The following is an 18335-nucleotide window of genomic DNA, read 5'->3' as shown; positions in this document are numbered from 1 at the left end:
TGCATGCCAGAGCACCACTAGATCCCCTGGCAGTGGCAGCTTGCAGCTCTCTCCTAGATAGTCATGCAGCAAGAAGAGCAGGAATGGGACACAACTGCTCTCACTCACCAGAAAATTCACCCGCCCTGGGAAAGCCCCCACTCATCAAGATGTTTTATCAGGAACAAAGGAAATGTACCAGAAGTGCTAGTAACATTGCTATTAATACTGGTAATAACCAGAGTTCCTAAAAAAAAAATATTACTGTTACTAGCTGTGATGATTTTATACGAAAATATGTGGGCAGAAAAGTATTACATTCTTTAAAATATAAAAGTTTTAGCTACTTACAATGCTACTTCTGTCAAATGATGTTACCGAATTCCCACTTCCTTTGACATATTTTTTTCAACTCACTCCTCGTGTAATTTTTCATTTAATTATTCATTGAAGAAAGATTGTTCGGTAACATTTGGTTCAGTCTATCTCTGTTGTCTATTAATAATGATTTTATTTTGGCATACAGACAGAGTTTACTCCAACAGTTGGGTTTTCTCCTGAAAAATTTTATGTGTCAAAAGTATGACAGCTGAAAAAAATTTAAGCAAAAAAGCAACAATAAAGTTTTCCCATACCCAAATTTCCCATGAAAGGTGAAAGGTTGGCAAACTGTTAAGACAAGAATGTTACTGAACTCTAGATATGTAATGAGAGTTTAACATGCAAAATGTTTTTCAGACCTGCAGCACACTAAGAGCAGTCCAAAGTTTCCAAAATTGGTTGTATATACGCTTCCACTGCCTGCTGAACACACAGCTCCTCTGGAAGCGGAGCTCGTAGAAGCAGTGCCAGAAAATGCCAATCAGTTCAAATGTCTACATGAGCATTTTGATTTTAAAACCAAAGTTACACACAGTGCATAGTTTATTTGCCTATGTTCCAGCTGTCTCTGAGCAGTGCAGGTAAGGTTTTGGAACCATCAGCTGGCTAAAGGAGATTTATAAGGGATATCACATGGCAGCCGAGACACACTGAATAAATATGCCATGGAAGAAAAAAAAAATCAAATATTTTAATTAAAATCTTTCATCAAGCTAGAACTATGACCACAGTGAGGTACACAGCTCAACTAATTAGGCGATAGTAGTTGACTCGTGTTTCAGAATTAACCTTCTAAAAAGTGTAACATTATAATCAGAAAAAGTTTACTCTGAGGCAAGTAAAAGTAAATTCTAACTATTTTGTCTGTCCTCATGTTTTCTAACCTAGTATATTTTAAATTAATTGGGGGGTTTCCATAGGTGGTTACCACTCCAAAGCTTTCATTTTTAATTCATCATATTTTCTCACCTAAGTTGTTCCTCACAAACAGAAGTTCTTTAGTGGTTACTCAATGATACAACGTGTGACATTTCAGCTATGACAGCATGACAACTCATGTTACAAGTGGAATTTCTTAATTTTTTCAGTTCCACTTTGAGTCTCTTCTTTGCCCTGAAGACTAAGGATTTCACATGATTATATATTTCATCTTGACTAGGAGTTCTACCATTAGTTCAGTGGGAAACTCCCAAAAGTTACTGCATTTTTCTAAAACTCTGAAAGTTCTACGCAGTGGGAAGACACAGTAAGCTAACATGAAACCTGTCCCACAATTCTGTAACTGACTTCTATAATATTCTCTAACTAAAGAACTAACATTGTTTCACAAAACTGATCTTGCTATCCTTGCACTCAAAATTATACTTTTGTTGTTTCTTCATTGATTTTCTTTTGTCACACTTTTTAATTAGTTCTTCAGATGCATCCATTATAAGACAGACCTTATAGAACAAAAGATAGCATTCACTCTTTCACATATACACTCATGTCTGTGCACCCACAGAATGACCAAAGCAACCTCTACTATAGACTGAGCCTTCTGAAGACACGCAGCCTGTTATGAGATGGTCTAAATATCTCATAAGACTGGATGGGCAGATGAGAAAAGAAGTGGAAAAAAGGCAGCAACAAAGAAACACAGATCATTTCCTCCGCCTTTAATCATCAAAAACCTATGCACTGCTTCACGGAAGCAAGGTAATTCTTTCCCCATACTAGTAAATATTGCTGCACCTGTGTCAATTTAATGCCAAATTATGGCCTCTAATGCCAGAGCACCAATGTATCAGTGCAGGAAAGAAGGACTATTGAGAAAGCACATGCAACTACACTTCCCGAATTAAGAGCTTGCTCTGTACCTGGGTCAGGTTTCCTGGAGCAGTCAGAAAACTGTTTAAAAGATACGAAAAAACAACCTTTGTGCTGTACTTTCTTTGAGAATTATTTTGAAGTGCTTCTAATTTGCTTCTGACAATTAGGCAAACCTAATTGAGCAACCTCTGCTCCCACGTGTAGCTCTGTGCTTGTGACAGAATGACTTTCTAATTTTGTAAAAGACAAAAAGCTGCCAATACTAGCAAAACGAAAGGAAAAGTGCAGTTTGTTTTCTCTGAGCAGACCAGATCAACACCACTGCCATAGGTTCTTTATCTCTATTTGCGTTACGTAAAAGTTTTTTTCTAAACCTGAATTTCAGTTTTCAAAGCAGTTAGATAACAACACTAAAAAGCTGATCAAATTTTTAAAAAAGCTGGTTTTCTTCATATCTGCTCAAACAGCATTGAAAACTGAAACTTTTGTTCTCTTTCCCACAGTACACACTTGTCCTCACATGTTTTGTTCTGGTAGTATTTTTGTCATCAGTATGTCATGGTATTATCATGCCTTTACTGATAGCAAGTCCACAGGCATCGTGTTCATAGGCTTAAAAAGAAAATAAAGGGAGGAGGATAATAAGACTAATAAGTAATAGATTTTTATGACATTTTGCCTCTCTTTGTCAGAGAGGAGGTTCCTGTGAGGATATAAATGTCACGCTTTGGGACACAGGTTTTGTATTCTTTGTAGCAACTAAGGTCACCAAGTGTACAAGAAAGGGCGTTAGACCAGCTGGACCTGGGTGTGAAGTCCATTGTGACAGTGCAAAGCTTCATCCCTCAGCCAAAAGCATTAGCATGGGTCACTAGTACAAACACCCAGGCACATACTTGTGGTCGTAGGTTTGGTGTGGACATCTCTGGGCTAGGGACTACATCACCACCATCACCACTCAGGTGAAAGCCACACATAGGCACTGCATAAAGGGACTGCTGCCCTTCCATCAGCCCAGATAAGAGTGAACTACAATCATAATGCTCTGCCAACAAGTGCAACCCTATTTCCAATTCATACGCGATTGTCTCACAGTCAAGACCGAACAAGTTCTTGGAACATACAAATGCATCCCTTGAACGTACACACACCCTTCCTGTGCTCAGTACCCACGCAAAACAGAGGCCAGATTCAGACAGTACATCAGGAAATCAGCCGTACATCAGCTCTCAGCGGGACACGGCGGTCACGCTGCCCCGGTACCAGAGCACCGGCTGCCGGCCGTGCTCCCATGTGGCATCTCCTCTGCGACGAGCGGCCCGCGTACGCGGGGGGGTCCCACGGGCTCAGCCCTGCCCCTGGAGCTCGGACCCCCTTCCCTGCTGCCACGCCGGAGCACGGTGGGCGCGGCAGCTCCTGGAGAAACACCGCTCCCCTGGGGCGCCGTCCAGCGCTTTGGGGGAGCCGCGAGCAGCCCGTTCTCACATTCCTCACCCCCCCGGGGACACAGGGGGCTCCGGCCGCGGGGGGCGCGGAGCTCTCGGACAGGTGCCCGCTCTGCGCCCGGCTCCACCCGCCCCGGCCCGGCCCGGCCCCGTTCAACCTGCCCCGGGCGGCGCGGCCAATGGCGCGCGAGGGCGGGGAGCGGCGGCGGGAGCTGCTCGGGCCGCCCCCGCCCTCCGCGGCGAAACTCGGCGGGAGCGCCGCGGGCACGGACACGGCGCCCGCTCCCTGCACGGCTCCGCTCGGCTCCGCACCACCCCGCACACCGCCGGCCGGCGGGACGGGGATGAGCCGCGGCCACCGCGCTGCCCCGGCACCTTCTCACGCCGCCCCCTCGGGCATTCCCCGCACGCCCTCGCAGGGCCGCCCCAGCGCGGCGCTGAGCGCTGCCCGGCGTCGGAGTGAGAGGCAGTGAGGCGGCGAGGCGGCTCCGCTCGGCCCCGCTCGGCTCGGGCCCCCCTCCCCGATCCCCCTCCGGGCTGGGCGCGGAGCTGCGGCAGGAACAGGCGGCCACGACTCCCCCGGCTGCGGTCGGTGGCTGCCGGACGGTACCCCTCTTCGGCCCCTTTTTAGGACTTTTTTTTCTTTCTTTCCTTAACTCAAACACGCCACTTTTTTTTTTTTTTAAACTTCTCGCTCATTTGAATTTTTACTTTCTCACTAAACAACCCCCCTCCCCTCCCTTCCTCGTCCTTTCCTTTTCGGAGCCGACCTTGCCGTCTCTGGACTCGCCGCCTGCAGTGTGAGCATCATGTCATTCGACCCCACCAGCATGTCACCTGCGAACGGCTCCGCCAACGGGACCGCCAGCGGGGCCGAGGGCGGGAAGCCCCCCACCATCCCCACCGTCATGTTCATCTTCGGCGTGGTGGGCAACCTCATAGCCATCGTGGTGCTCTGCAAGTCCAGGAAGGAGCAGAAGGAGACCACTTTCTACACGCTGGTCTGTGGGCTGGCTGTCACCGATCTCTTGGGGACCTGCCTGGTGAGTCCAGTCACAATTGCCACTTACCTGCAGAACCGCTGGCCAGGAGGACCTGCTCTGTGTGAGTACAGCTCCTTCATCCTCCTCTTCTTTGGACTCTCTGGCCTCAGCATTATCTGTGCCATGTCTATAGAGAGATACCTGGCCATTAACCATGCCTATTTCTACAACCATTACGTGGACAAGAAGCTGGCAGGGCTCACACTCTTTGCCATCTATGCTTCCAACGTGCTGTTCTGCGCCCTCCCCAGCATGGGGCTTGGCAAATCTACCATGCAGTACCCTTACACTTGGTGTTTTATAGACTGGCGAACAAAGGAGGCCACCCATGCAGCATATTCCTACATGTATGCAGGCTTCAGCTCCTTCCTGATCATGGTGACTGTGATCTGCAACATCCTGGTGTGCGTGGCTCTCATTCGCATGCACCGCCAGTTCATGAGACGCACGTCCCTGGGGACAGACACCACCTCCAGCCGTTTATCTGACTTTCGCAGACGCCGGAGCTTCCGTCGGATGGCCGGAGCAGAGATCCAGATGGTCATTCTGCTCATTGCCACTTCCCTGGTGGTGGTCATCTGCTCCATTCCTCTGGTGGTGAGTAACATCATGCAACCTTACTTCTGTTCCATCACCCACACTGTCTGTGCTTCCTCCTAGTCTGTGCTTGTAGGACAGATTCCTATTTAGCTAGTGCCACAAAGGGTTATAATAACTCAAAGGCTGTTAACATATGTGCGTGATGAGAGAAAGTTGAGTAGATTTATATTTACACAAAAAGAAACATGCTTATCCCAAGTCTTGGACTGCTTTGGTTGGTTAAAATAGAGTGCCAAAAATTCTCAATGATTGTTCCGCTGTTCAACTGGAATTCACATAGCAAAAATCCTACTGAAAGCTAAAGGCACTTTAAAGTTCACCTGCAAAATTAATTTGTGATGAGTGAGGTTTGGGTCTGGCCTGCATTTCTGGATGTTTGGTGTGTTTCAAATTTGTGCATACTGTTGCTGAACAGCAAGGTATATGCTGTACAACGGTCCTTGATGTGCAGAGGGAGGACAGGGTTGTGTTCACCTGGCACCAGCAACGTTCAGAGTGCCTGACAACCAAAACCTGAGCTAAGCTTCCCCTCCTAAGGGAGTCATGCATGATCTCTGAGGTAGATCCCACACAGACATCCCTCCAGGAGCTCCCCACACAATGGGAGGAGTAAACTCGGTGGAACCACCTGTTGGAGTATTGCTTAGTTAAATGAGTGTTGGAGGAATCTGGCCCACATAAACTTTGAGATCATACTGAAAGGTCAAATAACATTACCACTAACCATTTGCTAATTTTCTGAAAAGGCTGATATAATTAGTGTCATTAAATTGAACACTCGGAATCCACATTTTTCTATTCCTCCACCTTATCTCCAAGAAAGACAAAAAAACTCAAATGAAACCCACCAGCTGGAGGCTCAGTTCTTGCTTGGCAGGCACCATAGTAAAGCTTGGCAAACCCCTGTCCTCCTCTGGCTCAGAGACATTAAACAAGTAGCTGTCTTGCCTTATTTGCCATGTTCCAAAACACAGTAGGGACCCATGCAGTGGTTGTCAGACAGAAGGGTGTTTTTGGAAGGACTGTTTTAACGTGGTTTATCGTCAGTAGGGTGATCCCTCTGTCACAAAGGGGGTACAAAGTATGTCAAATACAGCTGGCCAGCTGGGGATGCAAAACAGTGTAAAGGAGTTCGGAGAAGGGCATGTGAACAGGACTCAGCTGTCAGCGAGTCCATCCCCCTCAGCTCAGAGGAGCTGTAATCACAAGGGTTGGGCCCGTTTTGCCACATTACTAACATAAACAGGAGCTAGTGAAGTGTAGCTGTGCTGGAGCACCAGTGCCCCGGCTGCCGGCTCCTGTTCTTCGGCGTTGTCACTTTGCCGAGGCACGACCGAGCACGGTGCCATGTGCTCCTTGCTTGACATCTGAAGGAGGTCGAGAGGTGCTGCTGGAGCTGCACACGGGGTGTCCGCGGGAGGAGCACACGCGTTAGACAGCCTGCCCTGCAGTCCAGGTCCAGAAACTGCGGGAATGAGCTGACTGGCTGCAGCGGGATGCATCAGGTGGCCGAAAACACCGACAGTAGTGAGGGGTGACTACTTAATTTGATTAACTTAGCATGAAAACAGCTACTTCACAAAAGGAGCAATAATGCATTTTCAAAAGAGGTGCTGGTAACTGCAGGGAATAGGTTCTGTGAATTAAATACGGTGCTGTAACATGATAGATAGACTTCAGCAGTTTCAGAAAAAAGCCAAACTTTATCCTGTGGCACAGCAGCTAGAGGAAGGCTGAGGAGTCTGGATGCGAAATGCAAAATGAAATTGTTTATATCCATTTAGACCTAGGCAGTCTTTCACATAAAGCTAAAAAAAAGGGGGGGAAAAATCAAGAGGTAGGGGTTACCAGAAAGGGAACTGGATCGTTGAGAGTTAAAATTAATGAACCTAGGTGGGGCAAAAGGTTTATTATTTAAACAGTAGCTACTGAAAAACTTGCATATAGCAGAAGTATGTGAAGGTGCAGGTGATAAAGGTGTGTAGTTCTCCCAGACCTTGATTTCACTTCTTACAAAGGCACAGCATTACCTTGGGAGTGTTCACATAAGTTAGATTTTCCCTGCTAAACCAGCACATATTTTCTATATCTGAAATGAGGTAAGAGACTCTGATTTCACTTAAATGTATGACTAAAAATAAAAGGAACCTTTCTCTAAAAAAAACCCAACCAAATAACCACATAGATACACATCATCACAGTGTCCAGTGTGGTTAAATTTCTTCATTGTTAAGTAGATTTTTTAAGTCATTTGCCTCCCTCTGTGGGAATAAGCCACAGCTACATGTGCTTCTTTGTGCCATGATGTACTGCCATGCAAGATGCTGTGTTAAGCCCTCTGGGTGTATGTACACTGAGGTTAAGAATGGGGAAACTCTAAGAAGTGACACCTTTATGCTATAAATCCTGGGAACGAACCACTAGCACAAATATGTAAATTATTAATATAGAGACTTACATTTTCATGACTCAGAGGAGTTTTAGAAAGTCCTCACTGACTGAGAGGCTCACCTATAACAGGTCAGCCTGGCAGTCATCAAGACTATACAAATGGTGAAGTGGTGCTGCCAGCATGATTCAGACACACAGAGCGGGCTCAGAGGGTGCTTTGTGACTGAAGTTTTCTCGGGAGCTGACTTCCTACTGATGATTTCAGCTGAAACCATCAGTTAAGTCAGAGCAAAGCAACTGCTGAAAGAGACACATAAACCTCTAACATTTTAGAACGAACACTTTCACAAGACAATAAGATAGCAGATACTTATGTTTGACCAAAAAAAAAAAAACCCCTCAGGTCTTGAAATATTAAATAGCCCTGAAATAACTGAGTCACAGAGAACAGTAGTTTTTAATAATGAAATGCTTCAGCACATAGTTCACAAGTAGGGTTGTTTAGTGTTTTAGTGACTTACTCATAAAATCAGCAAAATTTTACAGTAACAAGTGCTGAAACAAGATCAGGGGGGATTGTGTAAAATGCTGAATGAATTTGACAGAACTGGGGGCTGATCAAATTTATCAGAGAAGTTAAATGAAAAAAAATTGTGAAAGGAAACTTCTGATATAACATGGTGTGTTCTCAATGTGCAGAAAGCAGTGTGAAAGACACAAATCTCACAATTGTTTAAAAATTAAATAAGAAAAATTCATAGCTTATGTGCTGACTCTTATCTCCTGACTGGTTATGTCATCTCTTAAAATATTTTGACTTTTTAGAAACTAGAATTGGACAGCGTAAAATGGAGGGAATAACATATATTAGGAGGGATTTTGTCAAGGAGAGAATAGAAATTAGTATCCAGCCTTTTAAAGAACACCAAACTCTTTCAAGAGTAAATAGGCACACACTACTCAAAGTCTGTAATTCTGTCCAGCAGTCTGTCAAATACTCTTAAAATTTTTAAGTGTGAGGTCTTTTTCTCATCCTGACCACTGAACATTGTTGTTAAATTATGATGAAATGAAAAATAAAAGGTAATGTTTCAGGGTGCACATCTTGTTGATTGCCTGAAATAATCAGGAGTTTCTAACTTGATGTTTAATTGATCTAAAAGTGGATTTTTTTTTGGCTTGGCTGCTTTCAACTTTTTAATATCAGGCACTGTCTGCAGATGTCAGACATTATTTTTTAGTAGTGGAGTATCCACCAAGCAGACACTAAGCCCTTGAAGGGCAAAGGTTATTGGCTTATGGAGCTGAAAAACTTGTTCCTGCTTACTGCCATATACGTTTTTTAAATTTATCTTATCAGCATGTGGGGAGATTTTGAGGGCAGGTAGGAGCTGTGAAGACAATTACTAGTGTGACTGGAACTATAAAAGTCACTTTATAATGCTTCATAGGATTAGAAATCATGACTTCCATCTGTAGTTAGTAAAAAAGAAAAGCACAAACAGCACACAGAACTTTGATCCCACGAGTACCTATCATGAGCATAAACTTGACGTACCTTAAAGCTATGTGCTTCTTAATTGCAAACAAACTGCTCATACTTTTAATAAGATGTGTTGTCTGGATTCTACCGTTTCAAAGCTAACATACAAACCTCATTCTTTAGAGATCTGAATTGTTCTGGCTTCCTTCTTTCTTTAATTAGGATTTCGAATTGCACAAATTCAAGCATCAGATTAGATAACTTAGTGGATTCCACTTACTTGGCACTTGCTCAGCAGATGCAAGGCAGTATCTTTTATCATGTTACCTCCTGCAGCAGAGGACTTTTAGCCGAAACAGGGTACATTGCTTGCTGTTCTTTTATATGATCTGTTAGTAAATGTTGTTTCACCAATAAATGAAGAAGGATAGAACTGACATTCCAACGTGGATAAATTTTTACCTTATTGGCCCTAAGATGTAACCCCAGCAACAGGTCTGAATTGATACACGCATATGACATTCTGGGGAGCTTCTGATAAGATCTGTGGGACCTTTCTGGGAAGTAGAAACAGTTTTGTACAGTCAGAATTTTCACTGAATAGGTCCACTTTATGAATGTTTAACCTAAACATGCTGTGTATCAGTCAAAAGGAAATAAAGCATGCAGAGATAGCATAAAGCAAACTGCATTGTACCATCAGCAATAGTCCTTTTCAGCCACAGAACCACCACTTGAAGACATTTTCGCCTTTCCATAAAGTCTGCCAGGTAGAGAGAGAAAGGTGGAACAGGTACCTTAGTTTCACGTGCTGCTTATCAAAAGAACAATCCGACTATTAAATCACTGACGTGTAACTATAGCTCCAAGTTAAAAAAAAATTAAAAAAACAAATCACGTCTCCGAGTTGAACTGTGTATTGCCTCTGTTGTCTTCAAAGTGTGCCTTCTGGTTGTTTGACCCAGGTGGGTTTGTCAGCGGACATCCCTCCCTGCGCACCTCTCCTGTCCCCAGCCGTGGCTGCGTGGGGCTGTGTGAGCTGCTGGCAGGGAGGGTCCCCGCCGTGAGGCACACACCTGCCCTGTGCTCAGCGCCTGAAATAAACACAGACTGCCGGCACCCACAGGATGCGGGGTGCCCCCGCCTGCACGAGGGGTCTGCGGTGCGGGGCAGGGAAAGGGGCGTTTGGGGCAGCATTGAGATGTAGGCGCAGGTTGGAGCCCCTCTCCCCCGGGGACACCTGGCCTGGGCGCGATTATTTATGTGACCTGCATATAGTTATATGTTATACATATACATACACTTTATACATCCATATCATACATATTAGATATATATTTTATATATACACACACACATATACCGCACATCCATATACAGGCCCCTCGGGCGGAGCAGCGGTGCCACCTCGCGGTGAGCCCGGGAACGGCACCGCCCGGCCCGCGGCGGGACGGGACCCCCTCCATCCCTAATTACGGACGTTTTTTAAGGAATCATCAACGAATAACAGCCAAACTGCAGGTATTTAAAAATCCCGGCTGCTGGAGAGGCTCGCCTTCTCTTAGCCATGGAACCACATAGCGATACAACATCGCAAAGGACGCTATTTATTTTAGAGGAATTTATTTATAAGCTATTTATTTTAAAAGAATTTATTTATAAACCACTTATTTGTTGTTTATTTATAACATAAGTAGCGAAAATTATTTATAAAATAAATAGGTTAAATTTAAATGTGTATAAATACATTTATTTATAAAATAAATGGTTAAAAAATAAAAATATTAAAAATAATAGGGAAGCGCTTAATAAAAGGAAAAAAAGCCATAAAAATAAGTTCATTATGCATAGGAATACTCTTTGAAGTACTTGAATGGCACGTTTGGCTTAAGAGATAAATAAGGTCAGGAAATTAGTTGTCAGAAAGACATCTGCTGTGTTAGAAATGATAAAAAGTAATGAGAACTGGGATCACTATATTGCTGTTTAAATTTAAGATTTTCCCATATTTTGAATTCACTAGGTTACCCGTAATCCTAGAGAAAAGTGCTGAGAAAGAAAATACAGTCAATCATCAATTTGACAGACTGTTTGAGAGAGGCTGTATGCACAGGGCTTCCACAGAGGGACTTTGTGTTATTCTAAACATACTTCATTGATAGCTTTGGAGCACACTCCATCTCTGAATCCTGACAAGGCTGAATGCCACCACATTGCCCTGTTGTAGGAAAATTTCTCAAGTATTGTGAAATTTTTCATCAGACTTGGATGGCTTGACATGCAGGACTTCTAATAAAAATTACCTAAGAGGGTAATTACCTAGTTTGGCTTATTTATTTAAATGCTTGCTTGCTTCCTTGTCTGTAACCTCCTAGCTAGGCAAGACTTGATTCATTTCAGGAGTAAAGGATGAGATTCTAAAACCTCATAATTTTGCTACTAGATTTTTATTGTATCAGATAAAAATATAATTATTTATTTTGACTTACCTTAGGCAATCTGAAGAAAATAGAATCTTCACTATCCAATTTTCAGTGGGTTTCCTAGGCCTTCCTGTAATTGGACACTGCATAGTTTTGCTAAAATGGAGAACAGCTATTAGAGACGGATCAACATAACCAACTCTTGTGATGCCATTCTCCTTAGTGACACTGGAATGATACCCAAGAATTGAACTGTGCCTTACTCATAGTACCATTTACAAAAGTGGCTTCTAAACAAGGGAAGGGACCAACTGAAGAAGAAGATAGATGAATAAGGTGAAGAAGACATTTCTGTGTAGAAGACAGGATCCTTTAGTTTTAAATTTTATGCATGATAAACCAAAATTGCTAATTAAATAGTCACTTCACACAGCAACTTCAACGTCTTAAATTCTCGACCACTTCTTCAGTATCTTTGTAGGTAAAACCAAAATGCTGGCTTGTGTAGGAGAACTTTTCTTTTTCTTCCCCCCCCCCTCTTTTTTTACATTCCTATTTTTCCAAACCATGCTGCAGCAAGCAAACATTTGAGGTTATATAAACAATTCCAGTAAGGACAGGTGCCAGGAAAATGCATTTCTAAACTCGGGAATCAACAACTCTGGTCTTGTTTCCAGAGTCTCGTGTACTTGGATTATCATCTGTGCTTGAGTTCATTTCTAAATGATTATTAGACCTTTGCTGGAGGAACCGATCAGGTCTCCTCAGTCAGATACCTCGTTGCAGGTAGCATAAGACTCAAGGTGCACCAAGGAGGCGGGATACAAGTCTACATCTTTGTTCACAGGAATTTTTAAAAACATCAGCCAAAAGTTGGAGGTTCAATGATTAATTATGAGGCGAAAAAGAGAAAAATCCAGTCCTTTCCTACATGTAACATAGGTGGCCAATTCTCATCTATCTGATTTTTTTTGCTATTTCCAAAAATGAACTCAGGGCCGCCAGTCTGAGATGCCTGACTTCACCAGCCTCTTCTTCTGTCATAGCTTGCAACAGCAAATCTAGATCTCTGCTTTGAAATGTAAACTTTACTTTCGTGATGCAATTGTGTAACTGTGTCTTCCTCTTCCCTCATGTCCCGGGGTAGGTCCGTGTCTTCGTGAACCAGCTGTACCAGCCGGCACCGGTGAAGGATGTCAGGCAAAACCCTGACCTGCAAGCCATCCGCATCGCCTCAGTGAACCCCATCTTGGACCCATGGGTCTACATCCTCCTCCGCAAGACTGTGCTCAGCAAAGCCATTGAGAAGATCAAGTGCCTCTTCTGCCGCATTGGAGGGGCTCGGAGGCAGCACTCAGGGGGCAACTTCAACTGCGTGGATGGGCGCAGGACCTCCTCTGCCATGTCAAGTCAGTCACCCTCATTCATCTCCCGTGAGCTGAGGGAGATCAGCAGCACCTCCCAAACGCTGCTCTACCCCCCGGAGTTAAGTGAGAGCAGCATCGGGGGCCGCGTGCTGCTCCCAGGCCCCAGCACCAGCTTGGCCCAGTCCGACACCACATCCGTAAGGACACTGCGCAGCTCCGAGACCTCTGACTCCTCACAGGGACAGGACTCCGAGAGTGTCCTCCTGGTGAATGAAATCAGGTCTGGTGGTGGAGCCAGCTCCACATCCAAAAGTGGCCCTCTCCAGGTCACCTTCCCCACAGAGACATTGAATTTATCAGAAAAGTGCATCTAGCTTGCCATGAAAGGCATCAACCCTGGGGATACTTCCTGGTACATTGGAAAAACTGGTGCAATAGATAGGTGTTCTGCCTATTCGTGGGAAGAGGGGTTCAGCTGTGCTTCAAAGGGCTACTTTTCTCTTGCTGTGTGATGGGTACATTTATTTTAGACTACTGAGGACTGTGTGGAACAGACATTGCACTCGGGCCCTGCCATCAGAAATGGTACAGTGCAGGTCTGATGGGACTGGAAACATAAATGGTCTGGTCTTGTGAGACACAGGAGAGCTACAGGGCCTCTGGAAATAAAAAGACCCATCACTTGCTTTTTTCTTTTCTTTTTTCCTTTTCCAAGTCTAGTGGAACTGTGTTTTCTCTCCCCATGGTTGCTCAGCTATCAAGAGTTTAAGCTTCTGGTACTAGAGCTGAATGTCAGGCAGCTGCTAGGAACTGGACATAGCTACTCTGAGAGCTGCCTGGGGTAGGATTTTATTTTAAAGTGTCTCACTAAAGCATGAAAATGTGAATTTTTATCATTGTATATATATCAGGATTGAAAATATTTAAAAGTCTATTCTTCTCTATGAGAAGGTTTGTTATTAATACAAGGTATATAGAAACGATTGCCAGCCTTCTCTTCCCTCAGTATTTCCTGCTGATAAGACATTCTTGGATCAGATTTGTTGTCCATGATAGATTCACAGCTGATGAGGTAAATTATCTAGCTGAGAATACATAAGCACTTTCTGAGTGAAATGGGAATATATGCATTTTTAAGAGAGAAAAAGAAAACACGTCCTTTCAGTTAAGAATATTAGTTTTCAGTATATGTATATACTAAAAAAACCAGATTTTATTTATATTCTGAGAATGTTTCTCTGTATAACACGTGCGGGCCTCTCCGAGTACTTTGGCCCCCAGTCTGCACACCTTAGGCACACACTTAACAACGCCCATCACAGTAGTCCCTCTCTTGCCAGGGAGACTCCCTACATGTAAAGCTAAGGACATATAGAAGTGCTTTCAATATCAGGGCCCAAAACTTTCAACTCCTGGTTAATAGTCATAATATTCACTTTAGTTAAAGCATCACCGATGTAATAAAGGTATTTTTTCATAACATTTATCATTTTACTTTAAATAGTAAATAGAATTTTATGACTGTGTAATCTGATACTCCATCAAATAAATGTAAAAACCATGGAAGCAGAATCTTCATTTAAAGTATAGATTATATAGAACTATATCTTGGTCTTGAACACCTTGAAAAGCATTTGTTGCTAGAGTTTTTATGGCAAACACATCACCAAAACCAGCTGTTAACCACTGACAAAAAGAAGTTTTGTGTTTTTTGTTGTAAGGGTTAGATCTTGTTCCAGAAACACTGTGTATCAAAATAATTCTGTACAGATATCTGGAGGATGTTTTGTCAAATACTAAGCATGTTATGCTGCTTAAAGTGTTTTCATGTGAATGCTATATTGTAATGAAAATCTTGAGCCTTATGTTGATATGTTTAAGCAGTTGTACCGACCAAAGTAATTTTGGGGATCACAATTAAATGGAAATGTTCTGCTTGATCTCAGACGTTTACATGAGTCTGCCATTCAGTGCCAAGTCCTCACCTTAACAAGCCTCCCATCTTGGAGTGCTCTGTGCTCAGTTACTGCCAAAACATACTTTGTCCTGTAAGTTTCCAAAACACCACAGCATGATCACCATCAGCAAGAGGTAGCCATCTTCAAAAATGTTCCCAAGAACACTGACATAGAGCCATAAAAATTCTTTAAGTAAGCAAACAAAGAAAAACATTGTCCTTTAATGGGGGAGCAGATGAGCTTATTTGCCTTCATATGTATAGAAAGTGAAGTTAAATCTCTACACAAATATTTGCAGCAAAAGCCAGTTTTCCACCAGTTAAGCTGGAGAACAGATTACCCAAGTTCCTACTGCAGTTACAGATGGAGATCTGCCTGAATTCTTTGCAATTAAACCACTTAACTATGATCTGTTGCTTACTAATTACCAACAAATAGAATAGACTCGCCATACTTCCCAAGACAGGAAATAGCACCTGGCAGAGCAGGAAGGTGGGACTGCTACCTGCAGCTAACACCACATGTACCAATATGGGACCACACCTTTGCAGCTGGCCCAAAGCAGCACACCAATGTTATTGGTACTGTATGCAATGACAGAATTAAACATCTACAGTGTATAATTAGTTTTTAAATAAGCAAGGGTTTATTATTTTTATTTTTTAATTATTTCATTAATATGATTTTATTATTCTTTATCATCATTACTGATGAGAAATACATGTGGCGTGAAAAGAGCTTCAAGGTAACGAAGACCATCTGAAGCAGCTGACCTTCTAGCTTCCCTCAGCAAACATATATGATAAGCCTGAGGTGTTCCTCCTGCCCACAGCATTCCGGGTGTGTCAAGTAGTGGACTGGATTCGCAGCACACATCATCAACACAAATCCATGATTCCCAACCAGCCCACAGATTGCAAAGTCTCCTGAGCAATACTAGAATTGCCACAGCTCCATGGCAGTGCACAAAGGCAAAATGGGAGCACCTCGGCTGCCCAGTTGCAAACACAGATGGCTGTTCAGGAGCAGTCCAGCTAAAGGACTGGGCAAGCATGCCTTTTTTTAGGGTGACAAGAATATTACACCTCTCACCTCACCCACAGTCCGCTCAGGTTTAGCACCTTCCTCCAATGCTGACCACAAACACATTGCTGAATTATATTTCTCAGTCTCCCTGAGCACAGTGAGTCTCATAAAATAAAGCTTCAAGTTTGTAGAGTATAATTTGCTACAGGGAGGTTAAACAGTTATTTTCGTGCAAGGTATTATGAGTAGTTCTACATATTCAAAAGGGCTTCCCTTCTCACACACAGTTGCTCCCCTACATTCCCAACCCCCAGAGATCCATATTCCCTCAGAATGGCCTTTCACATCTGCATCCACCTTCACCGCTCTGTGTTCACAGAAAATGCACTGATTTACCATTCAAAATCTCCTCATACCAAACTTGTATCTGACTCCACCCTGCTAGTCCTGTGACTGGCATGCCCCCTCCCTCACTTCCAGCAGTCTGTCCTGCCCACACATCCCAACCACTTCACCAAACCTTTTCCATTCAGAGGCATTGCTAGACCTCTTGACCCTGCTACCACACCCCAAGCCCCAGCCCTAACTCAGTTTAAGCCCCTGTCTTGTTGCATAGCTTGGAGGATCCACCCACTACAGGGAGGATGAGAGCCAGTATCTGTACAAGACAGTAGTTTCTGTGACAATCTGTAGATTAATTTGAATCTTTGATCACTAAGTTAGCCTTATGAACGATTTAGGGTGTAGGATATACTGTGAGAGGACTTGGACTCTATGGGTGGGCTCCAGGATCCTGCTTTAAATCAAGGATATACATTCCTGCAGTCTGCAAGACCAGCACTACCCGACCCAAACTGGCGCTACAGGCGCAGTGCCAATGCACTAACAAGATCAATGTAATCTGCCATCTCCAAATGCCACCAGCCAGCATCCTAACCAAAGAAGCTTCTGAAAGCTTTTAGTTTTGCTCCTTGACAAAACAACAAACCTATTCTACCTAAGGCAGATTTACCATTAGAGCTACCAATTATGACCAGGCCCTTCCACTCCCAGGCCTTGGTCTAGATCTGGATCTACTGGATCTGGAAACCAACTGAAGTCTAAATTTCCTGCTTTGTGAACCCAAAGTTAACTCAATCCCCAGTCCTAATCTTTCTCATTGCTCATTTATCCTCTACAATCCTTAAAGCTCCTAGCCTTGTGACTTAAAAAATCAGCCTGCAAAACCAGGCCAGCATGACCCAGCAGTCATCCATTCCCAGCAGCTCCTCTGGTTCTGAATTAGCCTTCCCTGGAGATACCACAGCCCAAGGTGGCTGCAACCTGCCAACAAACCAAGCCCACATGCTTCTGCTTTCCTGTGCCCCAGTCCTCGCTGTGGTCATTATAGTTTTATAGCTACTGTATGACCTCAAAATAAATTAAGATAGCACCTGCCCTCAACACAAGTTTTTTACCTTCTTCCCCTTGTTTTTAGGATTGAGAGGACCTTGTATGGCCAGGCAAGTTTCCAGTGTTACCTCTCTGATGTTGATCCCCAACACCAAGAAATATTCAGACAACTTCAGACAACTTTCAGAAATTAGACGAGTAAATCACTACATTTGCTTTTTTCCTCCTCCATGATTACTTTTAAAACCCAGTATCTCGTGGTATTATCAAATTAGAGTCACTGTTGTGTTATCTGATCCATACTTTTTTGTTTACCCTCTAGTATTGTCAGAAAGGATTTATTCTCTCTCAGTATAATCTATGTTTAAGTTTTTAAGAAATACTTACCTCCCTCTATAAGAGTGGAACTAACATGCCCAGTTTCAGCATTTGAAGTTAACTGCCAGTCAGTCACCCTGAACTTCCCTTGTAGTCAAGGGAAATAATTAGGCACCTTGGGAGGCTGATTCAACTAATTCTAAGATACTTATCTAACACAAGGCATATGAATAGCCCTCTGAGGCTGTGTATTTCTTTCCACTGGATATAAAGGGACTCAAAGGGAAAAAACACATTTAAAGGTTTAACTGTAGATTTTTAAATCAAGCAAATTAATCCACCTAACCTGCTGTTGTTCCTGTGCTTTCCTCTTAAACAACACTACAACATTTGAGCATTTTAATGTATGATTCATATGGAAAGCAAACATATGGAAGCTATTGCAGTCACTGCCACTACTCAGGATGAAGAACAATAAAATAAATTCCTGATGTGAAAGGGGGAGTGTCACAGATACCCTATTTCAGATAACATCTCCTTTTGCTCCCCTTAAAGGCTTAAAAGCATCAAGTGAGATGTCTTTTTTAAATTTTTTTTACTATAACACATTAACGTGTTTCCCAGAGACAGAAGCCAATTATTAAATGAGGAGCATTCCGAAATGGGCAATAACACTTATTTTTGTTATAACCAAAAGAATAAACAGACATCACTAAG

The 18335-nt window shown here is 43.3% G+C and overlaps 1 protein-coding gene across 1 annotated transcript; it reads left to right on the top strand.

Moving 5' to 3' along the window:
• Positions 1-4141: 4141 nt before the first annotated feature.
• On the top strand, positions 4142-14864 carry PTGER4 (prostaglandin E receptor 4). Its single transcript, XM_027708074.1, has 2 exons — positions 4142-5257; positions 12705-14864. The coding sequence occupies exons 1-2, from the start codon at positions 4427-4429 to the stop codon at positions 13296-13298; spliced, it is 1425 nt and encodes a 474-aa protein (XP_027563875.1). The 5' UTR covers positions 4142-4426; the 3' UTR covers positions 13299-14864.
• The last annotated feature ends 3471 nt before the right edge of the window (positions 14865-18335 follow it).

The sequence above is a fragment of the Neopelma chrysocephalum genome, unplaced genomic scaffold (assembly GCF_003984885.1).
Source record: "Neopelma chrysocephalum unplaced genomic scaffold, ASM398488v2 Primary Assembly neopelma1_95431, whole genome shotgun sequence".
NCBI lineage: Eukaryota > Metazoa > Chordata > Aves > Passeriformes > Pipridae > Neopelma > Neopelma chrysocephalum.
Note: the sequence above shows the minus strand (reverse complement) of the source record. Positions and strands in the feature narration are given on the sequence as shown.